General features: G+C 43.5%; 1 protein-coding gene across 1 annotated transcript in view; it reads right to left on the bottom strand.

Annotated features, from left to right (window-relative positions):
• Window positions 1-7540: 7540 nt before the first annotated feature.
• Window positions 7541-26890, bottom strand: part of LOC138978974 (uncharacterized) — an 82748-nt gene continuing 63398 nt past the window's right edge. Inside the window, exons 4-6 of the mRNA XM_070351793.1 lie at window positions 9905-10199; window positions 9117-9478; window positions 7541-8564 (exon numbers count right to left, since the gene is read on the bottom strand). Coding sequence (XP_070207894.1) covers window positions 8110-8564; window positions 9117-9478; window positions 9905-10199 — 1112 coding nt within the window. The 3' untranslated portion in view covers window positions 7541-8109. The remainder of the gene's footprint in view (window positions 8565-9116; window positions 9479-9904; window positions 10200-26890) is intronic.

Here is a 26890-nt window from a genome sequence, read left to right as displayed (position 1 = left end):
ACCCTGACAGATAAAATTAAAAGCTAATATTAGATCTTTGATCACAGCCACCAAAATGTAGCCTTCTACTACCCTGAAAGATAAAATTAAAAGCTAATATTAGATCTTTGATCACAGCCACCAAAATGTAGCCTTCTACTACCCTGAAAGATAAGCTAATATTAAATCCTGGTCACGGCACCAAAATGTAGCAGTTTTCCTATTGCATTGAATGTTTGTTTATTTACCCGGCGGAAAACCGTGAAAGTTGTAGATAATAACCAAGACCTGAGTCTTTTATGCGGCTCTACAGATGTGTTGTTTAGTGTGTGCACCTGTTATTTTCTCCTTTCCGGATCTAGTTTTGGCCTCGCGTTGTGTTCATTTTTCCCTAGTGCGTGCAACTAAAATCTGCTAGTGCGCTATATTTATCCTCTTCCATCTAAAATTGCCGAGTTAGCTTATCTTTCCACAAAGGCTAAATCAGTGAGAAGAAGTGACGACTCAGGTATCAACGAAAATCATTCAGTCGAGTGATGGAGTCAATTCCATGGGATTACCTTTCTATAAAATAGTTTATTAAACTCATTTCTAGAAAAGTGTACAAGCCTTCCAATACAACAGGTGCAAATTATTCAATATCATAAATTCACATACAAAATTGATACAAAAACCCGGGTAGCCCTTACATGGCAAACATCAAAAATGCGCAGATTATTATCATGGAAAACAATGAAGCCGCCTAATCTCCCTTCCCCAAATAATCCTATCCTAAATCGAGACTCCGCATATCGAGCTAGCTACCTGTTTATCCCATACAGGATCTTTTGTTCCCTGACTGACTATCTACAACTTTCTTATGACCTATTTATTTTGATGGAATACGAAATGGGAGAAACAGTTCTTCCCTCTTTGGGCTATTTTTTTTAAGGATGGTCTAAGACCTCAGAACTTTCTAGATTAACTTCAGTGAGAACGGGACAGAGCCGCGGACGACTCTACTTATTCTCCACCAAAGTGTTTATCCCTATCTTATTTCCAGTCTTATCTCTTTTACAAAGTACCGTACGCAGATAGGGTGGGACACCAAAAACACAGGAGCTTGCCCTCACCTACGCAGGTCACCTAAGGTTTAATCTACCACACCTAGCTAGCTAATTTAGGACCGTTCAATCAAACGCACGCCGACGTTCTAACAGTCCGGTTGTTTATTTCTGACTATCTACGGAATTTCTCTCCTACATATCTTTTGGACCTTTACTGTCGTTTGAAGTAAACAATCAGTAACATGCGCGGTCGTCCTTTAAAACTGGCTAGGCCTAGGCTGTCTTAATTTACGAAAAGGTAGAAAGAATCTCTAAGTTCTTTTATCGTTACACTGTGTTTTCCCTACACTATCCCTTCAATAGAATGCGAAGTCTCTCTTCTTGTCCCTAGCTATTCTAAATCTTGATCTAGTCTACCTTGTCTTTACTCTCTCCCTATTCTAATCCCTAACCTAGCGCCCTCAGTCTATGTCCTTATTCTAACCCATCCTATTCTGTTCTAAAGCCTGTCCTAATGCGTGTAGTAACCTCATTTTACACTGTCTTTTATACCAATCTGCATGGCAACGCAAACAAACACACAGAACCAGAGGCAGATTGGCTGACCGAAAAAGAACATTAACCGCACTACTTTCAAAACATTACGCGGACAATGTAATCCGTCCTTTTTCCTTTATCTTTACACTTGCTGATCACAACAAGCGCTATTTTAATAACTGTTCGTAATATTTAAGCAACCTACAACACTATCTTCATCAAAGAAACCTTGTTTCTCCTCTCTTTTACAATTCCTATCCTTTCTGATCTAACGATGATTTCTTCCGGCGATCGTTGTTTCCAACCCTACGAACAATCATCACATTCCGGCTACATTATTAACCAGAATAACACGTTGTGGTCATCAAATTACATCCATTACACAACTTTCATCCAATCTCTCGTTACTCAACTTAACATTGGTCAAGTTTTACCACCCTTCATCAACCCGTATGCCGGTAAAGCGTGTCCGCACCACATAAATGGCCGCCAACACGGAACTGAAAATGGAATTACCTCCCTTGCATCGTCTGCTGTTGTTTATACCCTATTGTTCTCTCTCTTCTTTGACAAGCTAAAAACAGCGATAGCGTGACAGACAGGACTCTGTCCACCATGACCATTCTAAGCCTTCCATCCCTAACTTTTATATCAAACTTTCTTCAAATCTGGCTCTCCCGCCACAGTTATTTGGACAGTGAACACCACCACAATGCAGGCAGTGTTTGTCATTTGGACAGTGAACACCACCACAATGCAGGCAGTGTTTGTCATTTGGACAGTGAACACCACCACAATGCAGGCAGTGTTTGTCATTTGGACAGTGAACACCACCACAATGCAGGCAGTGTTTGTCAATTGGACAGTGAACACCACCACAATGCAGGCAGTGTTTGTCATCAGTTTGGGCAGTGAGCGCCGCCACAATGCAGGCAGTATTTGTCGTTTGGATAGTGAACACCACCACAATGCAGGCAGTGTTTGTCATTTGGACAGTGAACACCACCACAATGCAGGCAGTGTTTGTCATTTGGACAGTGAGCACCACCACAATGCAGGCAGTGTTTGTCAATTGGACAGTGAACACCACCACAATGCAGGCAGTGTTTGTCATTTGGACAGTGAACACCACCACAATGCAGGCAGTGTTTGTCATTTGGACAGTGAACACCACCACAATGCAGGCAGTGTTTGTCATTTGGGCAGTGAGCACCGCTGTAGTGTAGTTGGGTGGTTAGTGTTTACTGTAGTTGGGTGGTTATTGTTTACTGTAGTTGGGTGGTTAGTGTTTACTGTAGTTGGGTGGTTAGTGTTTACTGTAGTTGGGTGGTTATTGTTTACTGTAGTTGGGTGGTTATTGTTTACTGTGGTTGGGTGGTTGTTGTACACTGTAGTGGGGTGGTTAGTGTTTACAGTAGTTGGGTGGTCAATGTTTACTGTAGTTGGGTGGTTATTGTTTACTGTAGTTGGGTGGTTAATGTTTACTGTAGTTGGGTGGTTATTGTTTACTGTAGTTGGGTGGTTAGTGTTTACTGTAGTTGGGTGGTTAATGTTTACTGTAGTTGGGTGGTCAGTGTTTACTGTAGTTGGGTGGTTAATGTTTACTGTAGTGGGGTGGTTAGTGTTTACTGTGGTTGGGTGGTTATTGTTTACTGTAGTTGGGTGGTTAGTGTATACTGTAGTTGGGTGGTTATTGTTTACTGTAGTTGGGTGGTTAGTGTATACTGTAGTTGGGTGGTTATTGTTTCTTGTAGTGGGGTGGTTAGTGTTTACTGTAGTTGGGTGGTTAGTGTTTACTGTAGTTGGGTGGTTAGTGTTTACTGTAGTTGGGTGGTTATTGTTTACTGTAGTGGGGTGGTTAATGTTTACTGTAGTTGGGTGGTTGGTGTTTACTGTAGTTGGGTGGTTAGTGTTTACTGTAGTGGGGTGGTTAATGTTTACTGTAGTGGGGTGGTTATTGTTTACTGTAGTGGGGTGGTTAGTGTTTACTGTAGTTGGGTGGTTAGTGTTTACTGTAGTTGGGTGGTTAGTGTATACTGTAGTGGGGTGGTTAGTGTTTACTGTAGTGGGGTGGATATTGTTTACTGTAGTTGGGTGGTTAGTGTTTACTGTAGTGGGGTGGTTAGTGTTTACTGTGGTTGGGTGGTTAGTGTTTACTGTAGTTGGGTGGTTAGTGTTTACTGTAGTTGGGTGGTCAGTGTATACTGTAGTTGGGTGGTTAGTGTTTACTGTAGTTGGGTGGTTAGTGTTTACTGTAGTGGGGTGGTTAGTGTTTACTGTGGTTGGGTGGTTATTGTTTACTGTAGTGGGGTGGTTAGTGTATACTGTAGTTGGGTGGTTATTGTTTACTGTAGTTGGGTGGTTAGTGTATACTGTAGTGGGGTGGTTATTGTTTACTGTAGTGGGGTGGTTAGTGTTTACTGTAGTTGGGTGGTTAGTGTTTACTGTAGTTGGGTGGTTAGTGTTTACGGTAGTTGGGTGGTTATTGTTTACTGTAGTGGGGTGGTTAATGTTTACTGTAGTGGGGTGGTTAATGTTTACTGTAGTTGGGTGGTTAATGTTTACTGTAGTTGGGTGGTTAATGTTTACTGAAGTTGGGTGGTTATTGTTTACTGTAGTGGGGTGGTTAGTGTTTACTGTAGTTGGGTGGTTATCGTTTACTGTAGTGGGGTGGTTATTGTTCACTGTAGTTGGGTGGTTATTGTTTACTGTAGTGGGGTGGTTAGTGTTTACTGTAGTTGGGTGGTTAATGTTTACTGTAGTGGGGCGGTTATTGTTTACTGTAGTGGGGTGGTTAGTGTTTACTGTAGTGGGGTGGTTAATGTTTACTGTAGTGGGGTGGTTGATGTTTACTGTAGTGGGGTGGTTAGTGTTTACTGTAGTGGGGTGGTTAATGTTTACTGTAGTGGGGTGGTTAATGTTTACTGTAGTGGGGTGGTTAATGTTTACTGTAGTAAGGTGGTTAATGTTTACTGTAGTTGGGTGGTTAGTGTTTACTGTAGTTGGGTGGTTATTGTTTACTGTAGTTGGGTGGTTAGTGTTTACTGTAGTGGGGTGGTTAGTGTTTACTGTAGTTGGGTGGATAATGTTTACTGTAGTTGGGTGGTTATTGTTTACTGTAGTTGGGTGGTTAGTGTTTACTGTAGTTGGGTGGTTAGTGTTTACTGTAGTTGGGTGGTTAGTGTTTACTGTAGTTGGGTGGTTATTGTTTACTGTAGTTGGGTGGTTAGTGTTTACTGTAGTTGGGTGGTTATTGTTTACTGTAGTGGGGTGGTTAGTGTTTACTGTAGTTGGGTGGTTAATGTTTACTGTTGCTGGGTGGTTAGTGTTTACTGTAGTTGGGTGGTTAGTGTTTACTGTAGTTGGGTGGTTAGTGTTTACTGTAGTTGGGTGGTTATTGTTTACTGTAGTTGGGTGGTTAATGTTTACTGTAGTTGGGTGGTTAGTGTTTACTGTAGTTGGGTGGTTATTGTTTACTGTAGTTGGGTGGTTATTGTTTACTGTAGTGGGGTGGTTAATGTTTACTGTAGTTGGGTGGTTAATGTTTACTGTAGTTGGGTGGTTAGTGTTTACTGTAGTTGGGTGGTTAATGTTTACTGTAGTTGGGTGGTTAGTGTTTACTGTAGTTGGGTGGTTATTGTTTACTGTAGTTGGGTGGTTAATGTTTACTGTAGTTGGGTGGTTATTGTTTACTGTAGTTGGGTGGTTATTGTTTACTGTAGTTGGGTGGTTAGTGTTTACTGTAGTTGGGTGGTTAGTGTTTACTGTAGTTGGGTGGTTATTGTTTACTGTAGTTGGGTGGTTAGTGTTTACTGTGGTTGGGTGGTTATTGTTTACTGTAGTTGGGTGGTTATTGTTTACTGTAGTTGGGTGGTTAATGTTTTTTAAAGTCTCTTCAGCAGATTTTGCTATGTTCGTCGGGGTGTGAAAAACGATGTGCTTCCCATAGATGATAATAGTGGTGTCGAGTATTTGAGCATTCTGCCGTTAGACTGAATTTTAGGTCGAAAATGAATCAGGTTATCGTTTGTACGAGGCTAATGGATCAGCTATTTATTTGTTACCAACAAATGTTTCTCTTTGGTCTTTTTCTTTGAGTTAGGCAGAGCCGGGTGGTGTGTCGCTCGTGAGAGGGGTGGCAGAGGTGGTGTGTCGCTCGTGACAGGGGTGGCAGAGGTGGTGTGTCGCTCGTGACAGGGGTGGCAGAGGCCGTTGTGTAGGCCTGTTAGTGTTAAGATGCAGCGAGAGTTGCTCAGAGAGCAGTGTGACAGTTGGTTTTTGTGAGCGAGTTTGGAAAAAGATTATTAAAAGAAAAATGACTAGATATCAGCTTTGCTTAAAACAGGCCTTTCGCAATGTTTCCTAAAAAAATAAAAATAAATAAATAAAAAGACAACCCCCGCGTCACTAGATCCAAAGTGAGGTGGAGCTCACCCGGCTGGTGAATTCTCTCCTCTTCCGACAATCACTTCGACTTCTGAAGAGGAAGGGGGGGGGGGGTGTCTAGAAAAGCCACAAGGGGCAGTGAACGCTCTCTCCGCCCAGAGCAGAGTGGCTCATGCGAGATCACCAACAAGTCGATTATCCCCCTTTACCCTCGGGAATTTGGAAGGAAATCGTGATTTGAGCACTGACTGGCGATGTAAGCTCGAGTTGCGTTAGAGCAGTCGCTATGTGTGCAGCATGTCTGCCCGTGTAAATCACGCACTCTACGAGCCAGCAATCACGCACTCTACGAGCCAGCAATCACGCACTCTACGAGCCAGCAATCACGCACTCTACGAGCCAGCAATCACGCACTCTACGAGCCAGCAATCACGCACTCTACGAGCCAGCAATCACGCACTCTACGAGCCAGCAATCACGCACTCTACGAGCCAGCAATCACGCACTCTACGAGCCAGCAACTGCGGTGAAAGTAGGGAAGAAACATACTAATAACCTCAGAATATCTTTAGCTTATTTTTAGACTTATGAACTATTCTGTATGATGCAAGTAGATTTGGTCTTTCAACATTGCATCTCAGGGGTGGAGCAGTTAAGCCCGAGGGGGAGGGGGGGGGTTACAACCTGGGGTCCAGGGGTCGGTAGAGGTGGGGTACTGTGGGAACGCCCCGTTGGGGGGGTCTGGGGGGCAAAGCCCCCCTGAAGCTGAAGAACTTTAGCTATCTTATAAACAATTTGTGGCTTATGCGTGATTTTAAACATGATCAACGGGTGTCAGCAGCCACTTATTATTTCTTTTAAAGTTAGTATTAAATAATCGCAATTTATCTTCCATGATATCTGCTCCCAACATCATAATATAGTATGGTTAGAAAAAAGACATGTCGCATAGGAGTGGCAGTTAAAACTGTACAACAATTAACACTTCCCCCGGCTTTACAGACAGAAACAACAACATTCACAAACGGTTTTGTGTTGTTTTTTTACAGCCGAGGGGGGATTCCGGAACCACTGTAACCACCCCCCTAATCCGCCCCTGCATCTGACAAAATCCACTTTTATTCCGGTATTTTAAAAATCTTCACCATTAAAGTGGTTTCATTGATTTTTACGTAGCATTTGATCCACACGCAAAAAACATTTCTGGGATCACTCAGTCGACTGGTTACCGTACGTGTTTCAACTGCATTTTGAAGTCTTGCAATCTCTGGCACTATTTGAGTTATCAGGATGGAAAGATTACCGATAAAATCACCAAGAAATCGGGTTTTCATCAGACTGCACTCTCTTTTTCAAGTCTAAATGTCAGTACTCTTAGCAGTCAAAATGTTCAAAAACATAAGGTATCCAATTCTCCAAAATTGTGATGCAATTCGAGGCTGATGTCAACTGTTTTATTGCAGGTCATCATTTAACAAAAACATCGCTAGAGAGACGTTCATTGTGCGTATGGAGGAGAAAGCATGAAATATTGTCTCCATATTTTCTAATTCCAGTTTTCCCGCAAAAGTTTCTCTTTCTAAGCTAGCATAGATCTGATTTGAAGCAAAAAAGAGACAAAAATAATGACGTACGTATATTGTAGGTTTGACGTCACCAGACATGACGATCCTTGGAAGATAAAATGAAAACTGCTCCCCTGGTTTGAGTTCGGTTGTTCTTAGTCAATACATGAATACTTGTTCTTGCTGTTGTTTTTGTTGTTGCTGCTACTGTTGCATCTGTTGCTGCGGTTGTTGATGTTGTGGTGGTGGTGGTGTTGTTCTTGTTGTTGTTGTTGGTGTTGTTGTTGTTGCTGGTATTGACAGTCATTGTGGGGCGGTGATGAAAGTGGCGGTAGCAGCGTTAGAACAGCTGGTTGTTGAGGCGGCGCTGACGATGGTGATGGTGACGTGGGAGGTACAGAGACAGTGGTTGTTGTTGTCGTGGTTGTGGTGGCGGCTGTGATCACTGAGTAGCTGTAGGCGGAGGAAAAAATATTGGTAGTAACAGTCGTTGCGGAGATGATGGTGGCGGCGGTGGTCGTAGTGGTGGTGGCAATGACGGTAATGTGTGTAGTAGCAGTGGTTGTGGAGGGGATAGTGGTGGCGGCAACGGTGGTTCAGGTGGCGGTGGAAGTGGCGGTGGTGACAGGAGGCACGTCCACCATGATGAGCTGTGTGGTACAGCGCGATGCTGCATACAGTCTGTCACTAAGATCAATCAGCTCATCACTCAGTCCTTCATCATTCTCCTTGTGCCTGCCTGGCAGCATCACCACCACACGCCGCTCCAAGCCGTGCACATAGTTATAGTCTGTTACTGTGACACGGTCTGTTGCCGCCACCGCCACGTCGTGATGATCTCTCTCCAACCTCGCCCTGTTGTGTCTCCTGTCTTGTATCCCCAGCACACACACCGGTAAGCCTTCATCACGCAGACCGCGCACCACGCCGCTAGCTCGTGACGTCACCTGGCCTGCGTCATCCTCGATGTCATCCTGTAGTTCTGAACTCCGCGTGATGATGAACACGTCGCGGTAGCTCAGTGGGGTGGGACTGTTGGGGAGGCTGCTACCTGTGTGGAAAAGACCGTTGTGACCGTTAGAATATTTTTCAGGTGTAGGCAACTGTAAATAAACTGTCTGTCTGTCTCTCTGTCTCTGTCTGTCTCTGTCTGTGTGTCTCTCTCTGTCTCTGTCTCTCCCTGTCTCTCTGTCTCTGTCTCTCTCTCTCTCTCCACATATTCACTCTCTGTGTACAAAAGAAAGTCACAGACACCTATTTCCCGACACACAGACATGACGTTATTATAGTTTGACGTCATTAAAATGACGTAATTCTCTCTTGCTGCTGTGGTCTTGCCCAGCGAACTTGAATTTTCTGTCACTGTGAAATTATTTGACAGGATAAAATGACACGATGGGAACTTGTTTTAGTTACCCTACCTACCTTTCTACCTACCTATCTATCCATCTACCTACCTACCTACCTACCTACCTATCTACCTACATATCCATCTACCTACCTACATACCTACCTTCCTATGTGTATCTATCTACCTCCCTCCCTCCCTCCCTCCCTCCCTCCCTATCTATGTATCTATCTATATGTGACCTTCACAACTCACCCCCACTGCCCACACCAAGACGGCGCAGCTCGGCGGCGACCTCCTTACCGCACTGTTGGCACTCTACTGGCCACCGACCTCTGTGAGCGTTGCCATGGTGACTCAGCCGTATCACGCGCAGTCCGTCTCCAGGGGCAGGTACACCGCTGTCGCTGTAGTTGTGGACAAGATGTGGGTACCTGCCAACAGCTGTCTGTACCTCCCGCAGCACGGATGGAGCACAGCGGAGAGGGACGGTGAGCGGTTCAGGCCGCAGTGATGGGGGGATGTCGGTGTGATAAACACCTGCCGCCCACAGGTGCAGGCCGGGAACGCTCTCCGCCAGGCGGGCCACCAGTGAAGTGAGGCGTGGACCTGACACACTGTGACACAGAATGGAGACACGTTGTGAGAGATGTGTGTATGGCTGGGAGGAACGTGTCACACACACACACACACACACGTACACACACACGCATGCACACAAACACGATGACACACGCACGCACACACGAACGCATGCACACGCTCGCAAACTGATAGTGCATGCACTCGCACACACAAACACGCACACACACACACACACACACACACACACACACACACACACACACACACACACACACACGCGCGCGCGCGCGCGCAAAAACACAAGCACTCACATGCACACATATATACACACTCGCGCGCCCGCGCATGCACACACACACACATACACACACACACACACACACACACACACACACACACATACACACACACACGCACACACATAGTTTTTTATTTAACACAAAACCGTAAAGACCAACCTGCTGTGAAAGTCCGCCTCATCCAACAGAACGTGCAACTGTCCGTCCTTGACTCGCGTCAAGAGGTCGGTGACGGCCTGCTGCACGTCCGCATCGCTGTTGAATAAGTCGTAATGATGACGAACGACGGCGCCTGGTGTTGGGGGAGGTGTCGGGTCCGCGCTCAGAGCCATTTCTAGCTGCCCTGCTACCATCCTGCTGGCAGCCCGGGAATCGTAGTCTGTCGACACCACTTGCACGTCGTGGCCCTGAAGCAGCCACCTGAAACCCTGGAGTACCAGCACCACCGTCTTTCCTGTTGGAACACAAAACTCAACATCAGAAACACGACAACAATAATGTCTCTGAAAATACTCACTGCAGGAAAAACTTTCTCTTTGTGTTGAGTGGTTTAACGCTTTAGTTTCAAACCTTTTTCTGAGGCAAATGATTCTGTTTTCTTCAGTTCATCACAGTTACAGTAAAATCAGAGGACAAAGACAAAATGCACCAAGTAATGGGACAAACTGAAATCGTTGCTTCCAGTGACTTAAAATAAAACAAACACGTCATACCCAATACGTCAAATCTTCAACAAAGACGTCATTTCAAAATTCAAGAAAAGCTGAAGCAATGCCAATGCAAAGATACGGAGGCCCAATGTCATAAGTTTATAAACACTGCATATCGAGGCATATTTACATTGCTGTTATTAGTTTAAAAATTGTACAGCAAGATGAGTGCAAAATGTGAAGTCTGTAAGATTGCTACATTGAGAGTTATTAAACTGCAAAAACCGGCACGGTGGCCTAGTGGTAAGGCGTCCGCCCCGTGATCGGGAGGTCGTGGGTTCGAACCCCGGCCGGGTCATACCTAAGACTTTAAAATTGGCAATCTAGTGGCTGCTCCGCCCGGCGTCTGGCATTATGGGGTTAGTGCTAGGACTGGTTGGTCCGGTGTCAGAATAATGTGACTGGGTGAGACATGAAGCCTGTGCTGCGACTTCTGTCTTGTGTGTGGCGCACGTTATATGTCAAAGCAGCACCGCCCTGATATGGCCCTTTGTGGTCGGCTGGGCGTTAAGCAAACAAACAAACAAACAAAATTAAACTGTAAAAGCAGGCTAAACTCCAAATTGTTAAAACAAAAATTGAAGTCCCTTGTACAGGCTGACAAAAAAAGGCAAGAAGCAATGATTGTTTCCTTATCATTTTGTTAAACAGATTTTAGTTAGGGCAAAAACTATTTTTCGTAGTATGCTCCTGTGGGCGAAAACTATTTCAAAAGTTGGAACATGTATTGTTTCTCTTTTGCTAGGAAAAGCCGGTAGACCCCCCCCCCCCCCCCCAACACCCCCTCCCCCCTCAACACCCCCCAATCCCCACCCCCACCCCACACACATACATGTTTGTTCTCTTAGTTGCCTGTTCACTAGACTCAGACGCACCTAGCAGTAAACAAAGTCCTGTGCATAAGTGAACGGTTCAGATCATGGGTAAACTTGACACATTCACATTATAATGCTCATTTTAAAGCCACCTTTTGACATTATAAGAAGAAAAAGCATTCTACACTGCTAAACTTGCAATGAACAATAAAAAATAAAAAAAGAACCAACAACATTGCTTTGTATGTGTGAAATTTTCACATTTTTAAAAAAAAACTAAAAAAGGCGGAAAAGGGCGACAGATTTGTTGCACAGCGACAGTACACTTGTTCAACCCAGGCCAGCACCTTCATACATGACAGAAGAAAGCAACGGAGGCCTGAATACCACAGTCTTATTGTTCCTGCACGTGCCTGAGTGATAATCTGATGCAGTTAACTATCTTTTGAAACATTATAGCACTCAGAAGATTTGTCTTCCGCTCATAAGTTTCGTGTCACACGGCATGGGCAAAATTGAGGTAGGTCCATTATTGCAGAAAATAACTAACAACAAAGAAAAGTCATTTTTAGCATAGAAATGAGAAGATTTACCATAATAATGTGTTTAAAACAAGAAAAGCATCATAGTGTCGGCAGAACACGACTCTCGTTAAGTCAAATGTCACAGCGTTATGAACAGAAGATTGTGTTCTAACGCTGCAGTAAACGAACATTTTATTGACAAATTGCTGTCTCTATCATAATTCGCGCCCACAGACTTTTGACATATCTGTGCCCTGTTTCTTACAGGCGAGAAATCGCGAGTTTGGCGAGGAAGTACCGTTTTTTACAGGCGAGACTTGGCAAGTGATGCGAGTCTGGCGAGGAAGTACCGTTTCTTACAGGCGAGAATCGGCGAGTGACGCGAGTTTGGCGAGGAAGTACCGTTTCTTGGGCAATTCTCGCCGCGAGGGACGCTAGGATTCTCGCCGCGAACGCTAGGTAGCCTTGAGCTTGCTCGTTTGGCGAGAAAACATGGCAGTGCGGCCGCAAACCCAAAGCTACCTAGCGTTCGCGGCGAGAATCCTAGCGCCCCTCGCGGTGAGAATTGCTCAAGAAACGGTACTTCCTCGCCCCACCCGCCAATTCTCGCTGTAAGAAACGGGGGCCTGAATGTTTGTTCGCGTCATACTCATCCAACATGTTATGAACGTGAGATGTTTCGGGTGACGTTCTTTTTTCGACTATTGCGCTGTCGCAATCAAGCTGGAACATTGCCAAAGGTAAGACATGTTTCTTCTATGATATACGAATCATTTATTGCGACTGAATTCTATTAAATACATTTCAGCACTTATAGATACGTGACTTGTAATGTTCTGTGATTCGTGAATTCTTATCTGACAAAGTAACACCTGTTTTTGTTGTTTTTCTTTAGTTTTAAAGCTGTTGCGTTTATATGTCATGATGTCAAAACATGAATTGCCTTCTGCTCGTCAAACGGACATTAAATATTGTGTGCAGTTGTTATCAGCACAATACAAAACTTAAATACCTTGGTGTTTCTCATCAGAACAATAAAATACAGGTGGGTGGGTGTGACACCTTTGTGACGATGCAGTACAGGTGGGTGGGTGTGACAACTTTGTGACAATGCAGTACAGGTGGGTGGGTGTGACAACTTTGTGACGATGCAGTACAGGTGGGTGGGTGTGACAACTTTGTGACGATGCAGTACAGGTGGGTGGGTGTGACAAAACTGTGTGACGATGCAATACAGGTGGGCGAGTGTGACACAACTTTGTGACAATGCAGTACAGGTGGGCGGGTGTGACACAACTTTGTGACAATGCAGTACAGGTGGGCGGGTGTGACATAACTTTGTGACAATGCAGTACAGGTGGGCGGGTGTAACACAACTTAGTGACAATGCAGTACAGGTGGGCGAGTGTGACACAACTTTGTGACAATGCAGTACAGGTGGGCGAGTGTGACACAACTTTGTGACAATGTAGTACAGGTGGGCGGGTGTGACACAACTTTGTGACAATGTAGTACAGATGGGCGAGTGTGACACAACTGTGTGACAATGTAGTAGCCTACAGGTAGGCGGGTGTGACACAACTTTGTGACAATACAGTACAGGTGGGCGGGTGTGGGCGTCGTGGACAGTCAAGCTGCATGCAGGCATTTCAACCTGCAGATACCAAAACTACGTAATGAGTTCTACCTTCCAGGGGGATTCCCACCGCACTTACCCTAGCTTCTTGCGAGGGTGGAGGGAGTAGAAGGGGTGTCGGGGGGGGGGGGGGAGGGGGGAGGGGGGGGGGGGAGAAAGGGACTGTCCCCATGGTGTTGCTACCACTGTGCAGTCTGGGGCATACACGATTTGATAGTCTAAACAGTGCATGCGAAACATAACATACACAGGAAATGACGACGTCAGGTCGGGCGGCCACGGTCTTTTACCGTGTTTATATATCCAATTCAAACAGCCAACTTTTTGCAAGAACAGACTAGCTATGGAGCAGCGCTTGGCTAACCGCTTCTCCTCTACTTCCACTTTTCATCTCAACGCTAGTTGTTGTTGTGTTGTTGTTGTTGTTGTTGTTTTTGTTGTTGTTGTTGTACATGATGATGGTTTTTTTTTCAGTAACCGTGCCCTTTTAAACATCATTCATCATCATCATCATCATCATCATCATCATCATCATCATCATCGTCGTCGTCATCATCATCATCACCATCACCATCATTATCATCATCATCATCATCATCATCATCATCATCATCTCCTCTCCATTTACTCCTTCAGTCACTTTCTGGAACACACATACCCTCGGAAACACACTCTTACACACACACACACACACACACACACACACACATACACGGCGCGTGCACACGCACGCACGTACACACTCACACACACACACATACACACACACAAACACACACACACACGCACGCACAAAGAAACACACACACACACACACACGCACGCACGCACGTACACACACACACACACACACAAACACACACCCACACACAAACACACACACACACTTGGGCTCGCGGGAAGCCCCACTCGGTGCAGCCACGCTGAACGTGACCAGTTGAGGCAGCGCGCAATGATAGCAACAATAGAACTAGGTGACCTTTGGGGTTCCACTGACTATGTTTAGTGACAGGAAATTCCGCAGGGAGTGGCGGGGAGTTTTACCGGGGAGCATTTTGTATTGTGTGACTTTGTTTAATTCTCTATCTGTGTGAGTTTACGCTTAAAATAGCACCAGTTTGATGATTGATTTAAAAACAAGAGAGACTTCTAAAGTATGTGTGCTTTGTGTGATGAGTCTCTGAGCTTTAAAACAGCGAGGCATTAGCATGTTCTTCAGATAAATAATGATGTCTGCAATTAGGCTATTGACAGGCGGTACGTGTGACACAACTTTGTGACAATGCAGTACAGGTGGGCGTGGGCGGGGGTGACACAACTTTGTGACAATGCAGTACAGATGGGCGGGGGTGGGCGGGTGGGAAACAACTGTGTGACAATGCAGTACATGTGCGCGGGTGTGACACAACTTTGTGACAATGCAGTACAGTTGGGCGGGTGTGACACAACTATGGGACAATGCAGTACAGATGGGCTGGTGTGGGCGGGTGTGACACAACTTTGTGACAATGCAGTACAGGTATGCGGGTGTGACACAACTGTGTGACAATGCAGTACAGGTGGGCGGGTGTAGGTGGGTGTAACACAACTCTGTGACAATGCAGTACAGGTGGGCGGGTGTGGGCGGGTGTGGGCGGGTGTAACACAACTCTGTGACAATGCTGTACAGATGGGCGGGTGTGGGTGGGTGTGACACAACTATGTAACAATGCAGTACAGATAGGCGGGTGTGACTCAACTTTGTGACAATGCAGTACAGGTAGTTTAGGCACAGGCAGTTCTGTGTTTACCGTCCACCACCAAGCAAAAAGGAACAAATTCACTGAAAAAGCATTCTTCGAAGAATTGCCCAACTTCATGGAACACTCTGGCAACTTGATTATCCTGGGTGATTTTAACTTTCATCTCGACGCCACAAACGACCCCAGCGCCAGCAATCTTCGCGAGACTGCAGAAATCTTCAGTCTCTCCCAGGCAGTCACCAAACCGACACACAGAAAAGGGCATATATTGGACCTAGTGTTCCACAGGCAGGACGAAATTCTTCGTTCCTGTAAACTGCACCATGGGTTGTCTTCGGACCACACAGCTGTGTTATGCCATTTGAACATCCCCAAGCCTGCCTCTAAATCCGATGTTGTGCCAATGCGATGTTTATCAAAGATCGACTCTGTTGCTCTCAAGCAAGACATTGCCAACGCAGTCTCACCGGAGACATCCGTTTCTGAACTGAACGTCAAACTAGGAGCAATTCTCGATACCCACGCTCCCACCACCCTGAAAACAGTGTCACAGAGGAAGACGACGCCCTGGTATAGCACTGTGGCCGAGGAGCTGCAACCGCTTATAAGTAGGAACGTCGCCGGGCGGAACGGCAATGGAAAAGGTCTGGGCTTGTAGTTCATAAACAAATCTATGAACTCGCCAAACAAAATGTTACGGATCATGTCGACCGCGCAAAAACGTCATAGCACTCAGCTAAAGTGCAAACCTGCAGTGACCCCAAACAGGAACCTTAACTCACTGCTTGGTAAGACCCAGTGCACGTCCCTACCCAATCTCGACCAAAACACACTCCCAGCAAGATTCTCTGACTTCTTTCAAGAAACAATTCGTTCGATAAGGGACTCTTTTTCTGAATCTGTTCTTGTACCTAAACCAAATAAGTCTTTCGTAGGCACTACTCTCGATGCTTTCACCCCTGTCTCTGAAAAAAACAGTCCTTGAAATCCTCAGGAAAAGTGCACCCAAATCGTGCGAGGTAGACCCCCTCCCCACCCACCTGCTGTACGATCATCTCGATGTTCTCCTTCCAACGATCACACAGATAATGAACGATTCCCTCAGCACCGGAACGGTACCACCTGAATTCAAAACTGCAGTCGTCAAACCCTTATCAAAGAAACCTTCCCTGGATCCCAACCTGTTGAAGAACTACCGTCCGATTTCAAACCTTCCTTTCCTTTAAAAATTACTTGAAAAAATTGTTCTTCAGCAACTTCTCGGCCACTTAGAAACTGACAACCTCCTCAGTGCCCATCAGTCAGCGTATCGTCCTGGACATGGCACGGAAACAGCCCTCCTGCGCATTGTGAACGATATCCTCACAGCGTTAGACCAAGACATGATCTCAGTGCTCCTGCTCCTCGATCTTTCCGCAGCTTGACACGGTAGACCATGACATTCTCTTGTCTCGGCTCGTCATCTTTTGGCATCTCCAGAATCGCTTTATCCTGGTTCAGGTCCTACATTTTTTAACGAAAGCAGTTTGTGTCAGTCAAAGATCATAAGTCTCCTGCAACCCTCCTGGAGTTTGGTGTCCCACAAGGCTCTGTTTTGGGACCTGTACTTGTTATCATGTACACCACTCCACTTTCGCACCGTATTGACAGTCACTCTGTCGAGCATGAAATGCTCGCGGACGACACTCAACTGTGTAAGTCAACCTGCCCGACAGAATCAGACAGCCTTGTTTTGTCCCTTCAAGACTGCACAGAACATGTTAAAGTCTGGATGAACGCAAATAAGCTCAAACTGAACAATGACAAGACGGAAGCCATCCGCTTCTCTACCCCTTCTCTTGACAGACACGATCTAATCCCCGACACGTTTCCACTTGGTACTTGTGAAATCTCCTTCTCCAAAAAAGTAAAAGATCTCGGCTTTACCCTCGATGCACACCTCACCATGAAACAACATGTCATTATTGTCTGCCAAGCAGGCTACTATGAACTGAAGCGAATCGCGTCTATAGGCCACTTCCTCACAGAAGAAGCAAAACAAGTTCTAGTGACATCCTGCATGCTCTCAAGAATAGACTATTGTAATTCCCTCCTTTCTGGTGTCCCAGTTCCAACCAATCAACCCCTACAAATTCTCCAGAACTCTGCAGCTTGTCTCGTCTGTAAAGCGGGTCGTACACAACATTGCACGCTGCTTCTGTTCAGTTTGCATTGGCTGCCTGTGGCTCAAGGGATCAAATACAAAATCTGCTGTCTCTGTTCAAAGTGATTACAAACTCTGCCCTTCTCTACCTCTCCCAACTCCTACAAGTGTATTCCCCCTCTCTACCTCTCCCACCTCCTACAAGTGTACTCCCCTCTCTACCTCTCCCAACTCCTACAAGTGTACTCCCCTCTCTACCTCTCCCAACTCCAGTCTGGTTTCCGCAGTAACCACTCATGTTCTACTGCGCTCTCGCTTTTGACAGACAAATGTCTGTCAGCCATAAATTCCTCCCAGCTCTCTGGGGTCGTATACTTAGATTTTTCTAAGGCCTTTGACCTCGTTGATCATAAAATTCTCCTCAACAAATTATCACTATATCTCAATGGATCTGACTCTCTGTCTTTCTTTCAGTCTTTCCTTGAAAACCGATCGCAACAAGTCTATGTACATGGTGCGTACTCAAGAGAGGAGTCCGTGTTATATGGAGTACCCCAGGGCTCTGTCTTAGGTCCTATTCTTTTCTGTATTTACGTTAATGACCTTCCACTTCACTTCTCTGACAACTCAGTAGAATGCCACATGCTCGCTGATGACACAACACTACGGACACAAAATAGACGCCTTGAAAATATTCAACAATCTCTTCAGCACACCCTTAGAGACATCTCACAATGGTGCTCTGAAAACAACATGGTCCTAAACCCTCTGAAATCTAAATCAATGGTAATTACAACGCGCCAGAAGCATCAGTTGTCCCCCCTCTCACTAGATCTCACCATCAACGGAAACTCAATAGAAAAGGTTAGCGAACACAAACTGCTAGGCGTGATTATCGATGATAAGCTTAGGTGGCATTCCCACATTGAACATCTGTGTAAACGCGTTTCAAGAAATTTATTCCTACTTTCAAAACTTCAGTCAGTCATAACTTTAGACGCCCGAAAAATGTTCTACAACGCCCACATCAAACCTCACATTGATTATGCCTCTGTCATCTGGGATGGCTGTAGTGATGCATTATTTAAAACTATAAATTCTCGTCATCGTAGGTCAGCTAAACTCATTCTGCCTGACCCATCACTAACTACTGACGCAAAACTGACAGCCCTCAATATACCTCAACTTAAACAACAGCTTTTATTTAATAAATCAGTTTTCATGCACAAGACCCTACATGACCAAGCACCCGAATATCTAACTCACTTGTTTCAATCAACACCTTCTCGGTATTCCACTTTCAAGCATAATCTGGCCTGCCCGAAGCCACGCATTGACATATTTAAAACTAGTCTTTCATACTCGGGAGCTTATGTCTGGAACTCCCTACGTACATGCTTAAAATCGACCAGTAACCTAAAAACATTCAAAACACATCTGCACAAATACATTCAAACATCACTTTATGTAATGTGCCTGGTTGCTCAAACGTATGTGTGCCTTTTATCCTTCTGAAAATGTGCATGTATGTGTCTTGCGTCAACTTGGTGTGATAAGAATACATTCTCGTGTATTACTCCTTCTAGTATCTAAGATAGTATTACTGCATTTTATATTGGCATGGTGATTCCTTCATAAATCTAAGATGGTATATATTAGGTCATGAACGTGTTTTTTTTATTTTTTTTTTATTTTTTTTTTTTTTTTACTTTGCTACCTGATCCTTTATTTGGTTAGTGTGTCGTGTTATGTTGGCTTGCCTTATAAGTTAGTTGATCTTCTGTGTGTGTGTGCGTGTGCGTGTGTGTGTGTGTGTGTATATATATATATATATATATATATATATATATATATATATGACTAAGTGCCAAAAGGTGCTCACAGAACAGAAGACGACTTTGTTTTACAATAAAAATGTTTCTAAAAACGTGTGTCTGCTGAAAATTGGTGTGTGTGTGGATGAATGTGCGAAGAGATAGTGGACATAATTTCGTGTGTCTGACTTGAACGGTTTTGAAGTTATCTTTGTTTAAAGTCAAAAATAACGCCAAAACCGGCCATCTGAAAAAGGACATCGTGATACCTCGTGTTTTGAATATGCCACAGAAAAATAACAAGAAGCACAAATGAATTGCATTTAGTTTGATTGAATGCCTGAAACATCGCTTTACAGACGAGACCAAACGTCAAATCTAAATCTCGAGAGAATTTTTTTTTTCGATAACCGAATTTTAAGGTGTCGCACGCAAGATGTGTCGTCATCACGGCATACATTTTTCAATCGCAGATATTTACTAAATTTCTTTTTCAAAAACTCTGGAATTGATGTCGACACGTCAAGCGATAACGGTGTATCAAACTGCTGTCTTTCAAGTAATCCAGCAAAGACTGCAGAACTTTTGAACAGCATTTTTGAAAACGATTTGAAAATTTCGTCATATCTTGCGTGCGACAAAATGTTCGGTAATTAACGGTTATTTTCTTTTAAAAACAAAATTTACATGTACAAAGATCTACTTCATCTACGGAACCACGTGACACATTCTGTGTTCAAAATTTGTGAAGAAATCACGAACCACGAATGCGCTATCAAGTGTTGAAATTATGTCGTCAACATCTTTTCAGATCTTGCGTGCGACACCATCTTGCGTTCAACATAAAATGTCACTACCTTATCGAGTTTAATGGGTAAAACTAACTATTTGTTGTCTTAGTTTAATCTTCTTAATTAAAAGCGTAATAAAACCGAACTTCCAAGATGAATTTTAATTGAGATTAGCGAAAGAGCGGGCACGCAAGTCGACCTTAAAGTAAAAGAATGATAACACGAGCGTTTGTCGTGTTGTCTTGCGTGCAACACATTGTCCAAAAAGGAAAATGTATATTTTTCTCAGACGTTTTTTAAGTTGAAACCTTGAAACTTCACACACATTTGGGGTTTAATCGCCCCCATGCATGGTAAAAGTCTTGTTGACCCTTGTCAGATTTCAAGGTCACGGCTGGGTCACATGTGGTTCAGAAAACGGATGAAACATATTTTTTCAGAGATTTTTGAAGCTAGAACCTTCAAACTTCAAACAACGCTTTTGCTTAATGATTGTTCAACATGGAGAATTCAAGGTTGATCCTTGAGAAATGTGAAGGTCATAGCAGGGTTTCGCGTGGGTAAAAAAAAAAAGGAAATTGTATTGAACTTCAATTTATATAAAACCAAAGTCTGGTTGATCTGTTTTAAGATTTAAGGTCAAATCTGTTATTTAAGGTCAAATCAAATAGAAATTTGTTGATGCTTAAATCTTTGAAACTTCCAACAGGTTTGAGGTTTGACAACTTCTGGACTTTGAAATCTGGTATGGTTGATCCTGGTAATATTAATTAGTCAAAACATCAAGATCAACAATTATAAAATAAGCACTTTCACCAATGTCAAGTGAGCAATAGCAGCAAACGTGAGTCTTATAAAGATTATCACTTTTTGTGTGACCTCAACTTGACCCCTCTGAATGCTCTCAATCATGGAAATTGACCACACTTTGATTATAACCAAACAACATCAAAACTTTGGAATGTGTGAAGTTTCAAAGGTGTTGCTTAAAAGGCGTTCGTGAAAATGACAATTGTATGTGTCTGACTTCAATGCGACCCCGCTGCGACCTTGACGTTTGATTTTATCAACCAGACTTTCATCATGTGTGAATGACTTCAAACACTATAAAACTAGTTGAAGAAATTGACAATTGTTCAAAGTTTAAGCCAGATGGCACTGCTGTGACCTTGAAATTTGACAAACATTAACCAGGCGGTCACCTTTTTTAGAAAATATCCTTAAAGGATCTTTAACCTTACTGTGACCTTGGAATTTGATGAGGTTTAATTTAACTTGCGTAGTGTGCCAAGTTTCAAGGCCCTAGCTTCAAAAACATATGAGAAAACCTCATTGAAAAATGTATATGTTTGACCTCAACGCGACCCTGCTGTGACCTTGACTTTTTCAACCAGACTTTAATCGTGTGTGAACATTATACACTAGAACTGTGTGTATTTTCAAAGCTCGTGCTATAAACGCGCTGAATAAATTGAAAATATTCCACATTTGGACCAGATGTGACCCCGCTGTGACCTTGAACTTTGACAAAGATTAACCAGCAGGTCACTTTTAATGAGGTTTTATAAAAATGCTGAAAGTATGTGAAGTATGTAAAGTCTAACTGATCTAGTATTAAAACATGTAAGACGTGAAAACAACAATTTTCCAGTTTGCAAAGGAAATTTAACCTCGCTGTGACCTTGAAATTCAATGTTGTTTAATGTGATGTGCACCATACCTGGAGGTCATTATACTTTGGTTGTGTGCCAAGTTTCAAAGCTCTAGCTTTAAAAACGTGCGAGATAACCTTAATGCTATGACTCAGTGCCGTTTTGAATGATATAACGAACAAAATTATCGTTATTTGTAAAATCATTTGGGTAAATTTATCTTTTCTTTTCGTAATTGGGTTCCAGCATCTGTTGTCTTAACAAAAATCACAATATCAGTCGTGTTTGTCAACTTTTATTTTTTAGCCCCTTTGTCCGCTTTTCGTGCGCACCTTTTGGCACTTAGTCATATATAAATCCTAAAGCCTCCTTAGGTCGACAATTGGTCGACCTAAGGCCCCCATTTTACAACACTTTCGATTTAGGTCGACCGAAAATCGGTCGACCTAAGGTTTGGCCCCTTTTCTGCAATCCCATTGGACTGACAGCATCGACCCTATCGCTATCGAGAAGACAGTGCCCAAAGTGTCTTGTCTGTAAATGGCATCAATTTGGGATTTACCGTTTAGGAAAAAAATCAAAAAGTAATTTTGAGACTTATGTCGACCTTTGGAAAATGGGGTCTTTAGGGCAACTATGATAAATTGTCAAATATATTTTTATCTGAGAGTGTTCCTTGTAAAAAAAATGAGATTTGTGGGAATTTTGTTTTACTCGAAATAATGAAATACGTATCCCATTCGTGCTTCTTCTCGTTTTGCGAAACTTGTCTTTTGTGAAAAGATACACAATTCACACTATGAGCCATCACGGATCCATTGATCTTCAAATGGTTCGACCACAGTCAGACGAAATTTGACCTGCCGCCCTCATCGGAGATGTGAAAGGACGCCATTTTTTCTGATGTGCTCTGCTGGTAAACAACTTTTGATGACTTTATTTGATTGTTTTGCAATGTAAAATATATACGTAAGTAATTTGAAATACAATGCTGATCATAAGCCTGATTTTTACTTTCCACATCGCTCTCTCCACAACTCAGTCGAGTCAGTGCTGAGTGCTCTGATTCTGAACATTGTCGAAGCGACGAAGGTGAACTTTCTGCGCATCGATTTCTTTCGATGTAAGCTTAATTGTAAGCGTTTAGTCTACCAACCCGAAGAACACATTTGCAAATTCGAGTAAAATATGTCGTGTGAAAACGTTCAGAGTGCTGTGTTTCATTTGGGTCTATAGAGTATAGTTTCTCACTCTCAGGTCACAGTGCAGCGAGTGCTGAGCTGCATGCTGACTTGTCAGTGACACTGACTGTCACTATAATGTCAGTGTTACAGAAGTTCAGCCACTGGTCATGGAAAATTAAAGTGTATTTATTGGTAAGGGAATTTGATAAACTTTTATGGGTTGATCTATGAACACTCCAGATGAAAGTCTTTAAACCGAGTCAAAATTGATGTGAACAAAAACATTCATTACTACAAAATTCTTCAAGTTCAACCGAATAAAACAAAAACCAGCACCCCTTTGTCACATTTGTGTTGGGAACACACTGACCACTAGCAGTATCTGCAACTTGATAAGATGGTCACATGGGGGGGGGGGGGGGGTGGACATGCACGTCTAGGCAACACAAAATCAGGGTTCCACACAGGCTCTGAGGTCAAGGGTATTCATACCCTTTCACCATAAAAGTAAAGGGTTTTCATACCCTTTCCTGATTGATCAAAGGGTATGGCATGTTGTCGGCGACTCTGTGTATTGCTTTGCTGTTTTACCAGGTTCTTGCATGTGCATGATGTCAATGTGTGCAGATTGCATTGTCAATTTGAGAGTGCTTTGAATAAAGGAAATAATTTATGACCATTGGGAAATGTCATATGTGTAAATTCTTGCTTGTAGCATTACAATAAGTGAATAACACCATTTATCTAATACAGGTCTATGATAACACTTAAACATTTACAGCAATTACCGCGGTATCAAAACACTAGTCAGAGGCTGAGAGCTTTCACAAAACGAACAAGTAAACTGGCTTGAAATTCTGAACAGTAAACTTTTATTAATAACCCAGAACCCAGCCACCAACTGACAATTATGAGTTTACCAGTGCAGTGCCACAGTTATTTTAAGAGTAGGTTGAAGACTCAGTTCTTCCCGTAGCTGGCTGCGACTTTCATGCTCGACGTGATGTGCTGTGCCCCAAAAGACATTCTTGTGCTGTGCTCTGTGAGAGGTGTTTTCTTTGTGCTTAATATTATTTTGTTCGACCTAGCTATTGATGTGTACATTGTTGTTAAACAGTTGTTTGTTTACCAGGGTTTGCTAGTGTGTGATAGGGTTCGTGTCCGTCTGAAGATGTTAGTTTCTTTGTTAGTCCTGTGTTGACAACTCTTCGACAAGCGCTTAGAACTGTACCCACGGAATACGCGCTATATAAGCTTCATATTGATTGATTGATTGATTTTCCCCCAAAATTCAGGGTAATGCTATGAAAAGTCAGTTCAGTTCCACAACAACAAGAATATTATTATGAGTATCAATAAGTTTGAAATTATTTGCCTGTTCAGTTGTTGGTTACAAATTAACAACACACCTATCAAGTGCCTGTTGAAATTCACATCTGCAACACACTTGTGACTGTGTCTCTCCACAACAACAGTTCAATCTAAGTTTCAACACACTAAAGCGTGGCATCATTGAAAGGGCGTTGCAACTGTATGGCTCTAATAATTATTACTCTGTAACTCAGTCTTTGGGTGAAGTCTTGGTGTTTTGTTTTGCAAGTCACAGCCACTGTCAACAGATTTCCTTAGTTTTCCTCATGGCTCCGTGCACTTGCAATGCCGCCCTTCCAGTGATGTCACGCTTTAGGTCAGTGCCTACGTGTTTAATCATCATTTTGTTAGGCCAGTCTCTCCACTGAGAGTCGGTTCCTTAGCTTTGACTTCCCCCGGTTCTGTTGACTAAAGCCTCTCTCACAGGGTACAGAAGTGATTGGAATGGTCAAGAGAATGTCACCAAGCATGCTAAAATCAGGTATCGCAAAAATGCAAACGTCAAAGTTCGTTGTTTTGGATCAACTGCAACAGGCTTTCTTGGTCGTGGCCTTTTCAAACACAAAGTCAGTGACAAAACTGATCGTCTGCAAACTTGCACGCTCGCGGTCTTCGCGGAACCAACAGAACCGAAAATAGCGGAGGGGAAGTAACTCTGGTCACGCTGACAGCGCCGACTTCCCGGAGACAGTAAAACACGTGTCGAGATCGCCGGTGAAGCTTTCCGAAATTAGTCTCCCGCGAAAAAAAAAACCAAAAAAACCTCGAGCGTCGCATAACCAGTCGTACCGTTTGTAAAACGATCAAAGTCATACCCTTTTGCCTTTCAAGTCGTACGTTATTATACCTCTTGGCAAAATAATTGTTACTTACCGACACCCTTTCAAAGAGCGTCTCGTACGTGATTTGGGGGGGGTCAGAGGGTATAATACCTCCAATTTTACGTGATGTGGAACCCTGCAAAATATGTTATTGTGTATGATTTTTTTTATCCAGATACTTGCGGCAAAAATGGACTACTACCCTCATTACACCAGAGGTAGGAGGATGTGTGGTCCTCATGGCTTTACGCAATAATTCAGGTAAGAAAAGCTAAGACAAAAACTTGCATGAATTATTTCCAGTTAATCAAAGTGACTACCTTAACCTTTAGCCTGCCCTTCAGAGCCAAAATGAAGTATTGCCAGTCATAGTATCATAATTATGACTGGCAATACTTCATTTTGGCTTTATTATGAGTGGACTTACTGCTGTTTGACTTTGGAGGGCAGAGCTAGAATGGACACTTTCCTTCGTCGCTTTGATGCGGATGTAATGCCTTCACTACGGTTCTTGCCAGACACAGCTTTTTGATCTGATGAGGCCCCCACCTGTTCAATTACACATTAAGTGATTAACATGCTTCCATTTGAAACTTCGAAGTCTTCATCGGGGATTGACGCCCGACAAAAGCTAATTGAAGCCCGACGGAGCGAAGCGACGGAGGGCTTCAATTACTTTAGACTTTGGGAGAGCGTCAATCCACGATGAAGACCGAGAAGTTTCAAATGGAAGCATGTTAATGTTATTGTAATTGAATGTCAGTGTTACAGAAGTTCAGCCACTGGTCATGGAAAATTAAAGTGTATTTATTGGTAAGGGAATTTGATAAACTTTTATGGGTTGATCTATGAACATTCCAGATGAAAGTCTTTAAACCGAGTCAAAATTGATGTGAACAAAAACATTCATTACTACAAAATTCTTCAAGTTCAACCTAATAAAACAAAAACCAGCACCCCTTTGTCACATTTGTGTTGGGAACACACTGACCACTAGCAATATCTGCAACTTGATAAGATGGTCACATGGGGGGGGGGGGGTGGGGGGGGTGGACATGCACGTTGAGGCAACACAAAATATTTTTTTGTGTATGCTTTTTTTTATCCAGATACTTGCGGCAAAAATGGACTACTACCCTCATTACACCAGAGGTAGGAGGATGAGTGGTCCTCATGGCTTTACGCAATAATTCAGGTAAGAAAAGCTAAGACAAAAACTTGCATGAATTATTTCCAGTTAATCAAAGTGACTACCTTTAGCCTGCCCTTCAAAGCCAAAAACCGGCACGGTTGGCCTAGTGGTAAGGCGTCCGCCCCGTGATCGGGAGGTCGTGGGTTCGAACCCCGGCCGGGTCATACCTAAGACTTTAAAATTGGCAATCTAGTGGCTGCTCCGCCTGGCGTCTGGCATTATGGGGTTAGTGCTAAGCCTGGTTGGTCCGGTGTCAGAATAATGTGACAGGGTGAGACATGAAGCCTGTGCTGCGACTTCTGTCTTGTGTGTGGCGCACGTTATATGTCAAAGCAGCACCGCCTTGATATGGCCCTTCGTGGTCGGCTGGGCGTTAAGCAAACAAACAAACAAAAATCAAAGCCAAAATGAAGTATTGCCAGTCATATTATCATAATTATGACTGGCAATACTTCATTTTGGCTTTATTATGAGTGGACTTACTGCTGTTTGACTTTGGAGGGCAGAGCTAGAATGGACACTTTCCTTCGTCGCTTTGATGCGGATGTAATGCCTTCACTACGGTTCTTGCCAGACACAGCTTTTTGATCTGATGAGGCCCCCACCTGTTCAGTTACACATTAAGTGATTAACATGCTTCCATTTGAAACTTCGAAGTCTTCATCGGGGACTGACGCCCGACAAAAGCTAATTGAAGCCCGACAGAGCGAAGCGACGGAGGGCTTCAATTACTATAGACTTTGGGAGGGC

Source organism: Littorina saxatilis, linkage group LG10, assembly GCF_037325665.1.
Source record: "Littorina saxatilis isolate snail1 linkage group LG10, US_GU_Lsax_2.0, whole genome shotgun sequence".
Lineage (NCBI taxonomy): Eukaryota > Metazoa > Mollusca > Gastropoda > Littorinimorpha > Littorinidae > Littorina > Littorina saxatilis.
This window is presented reverse-complemented; position numbering and strand designations above follow the sequence as displayed.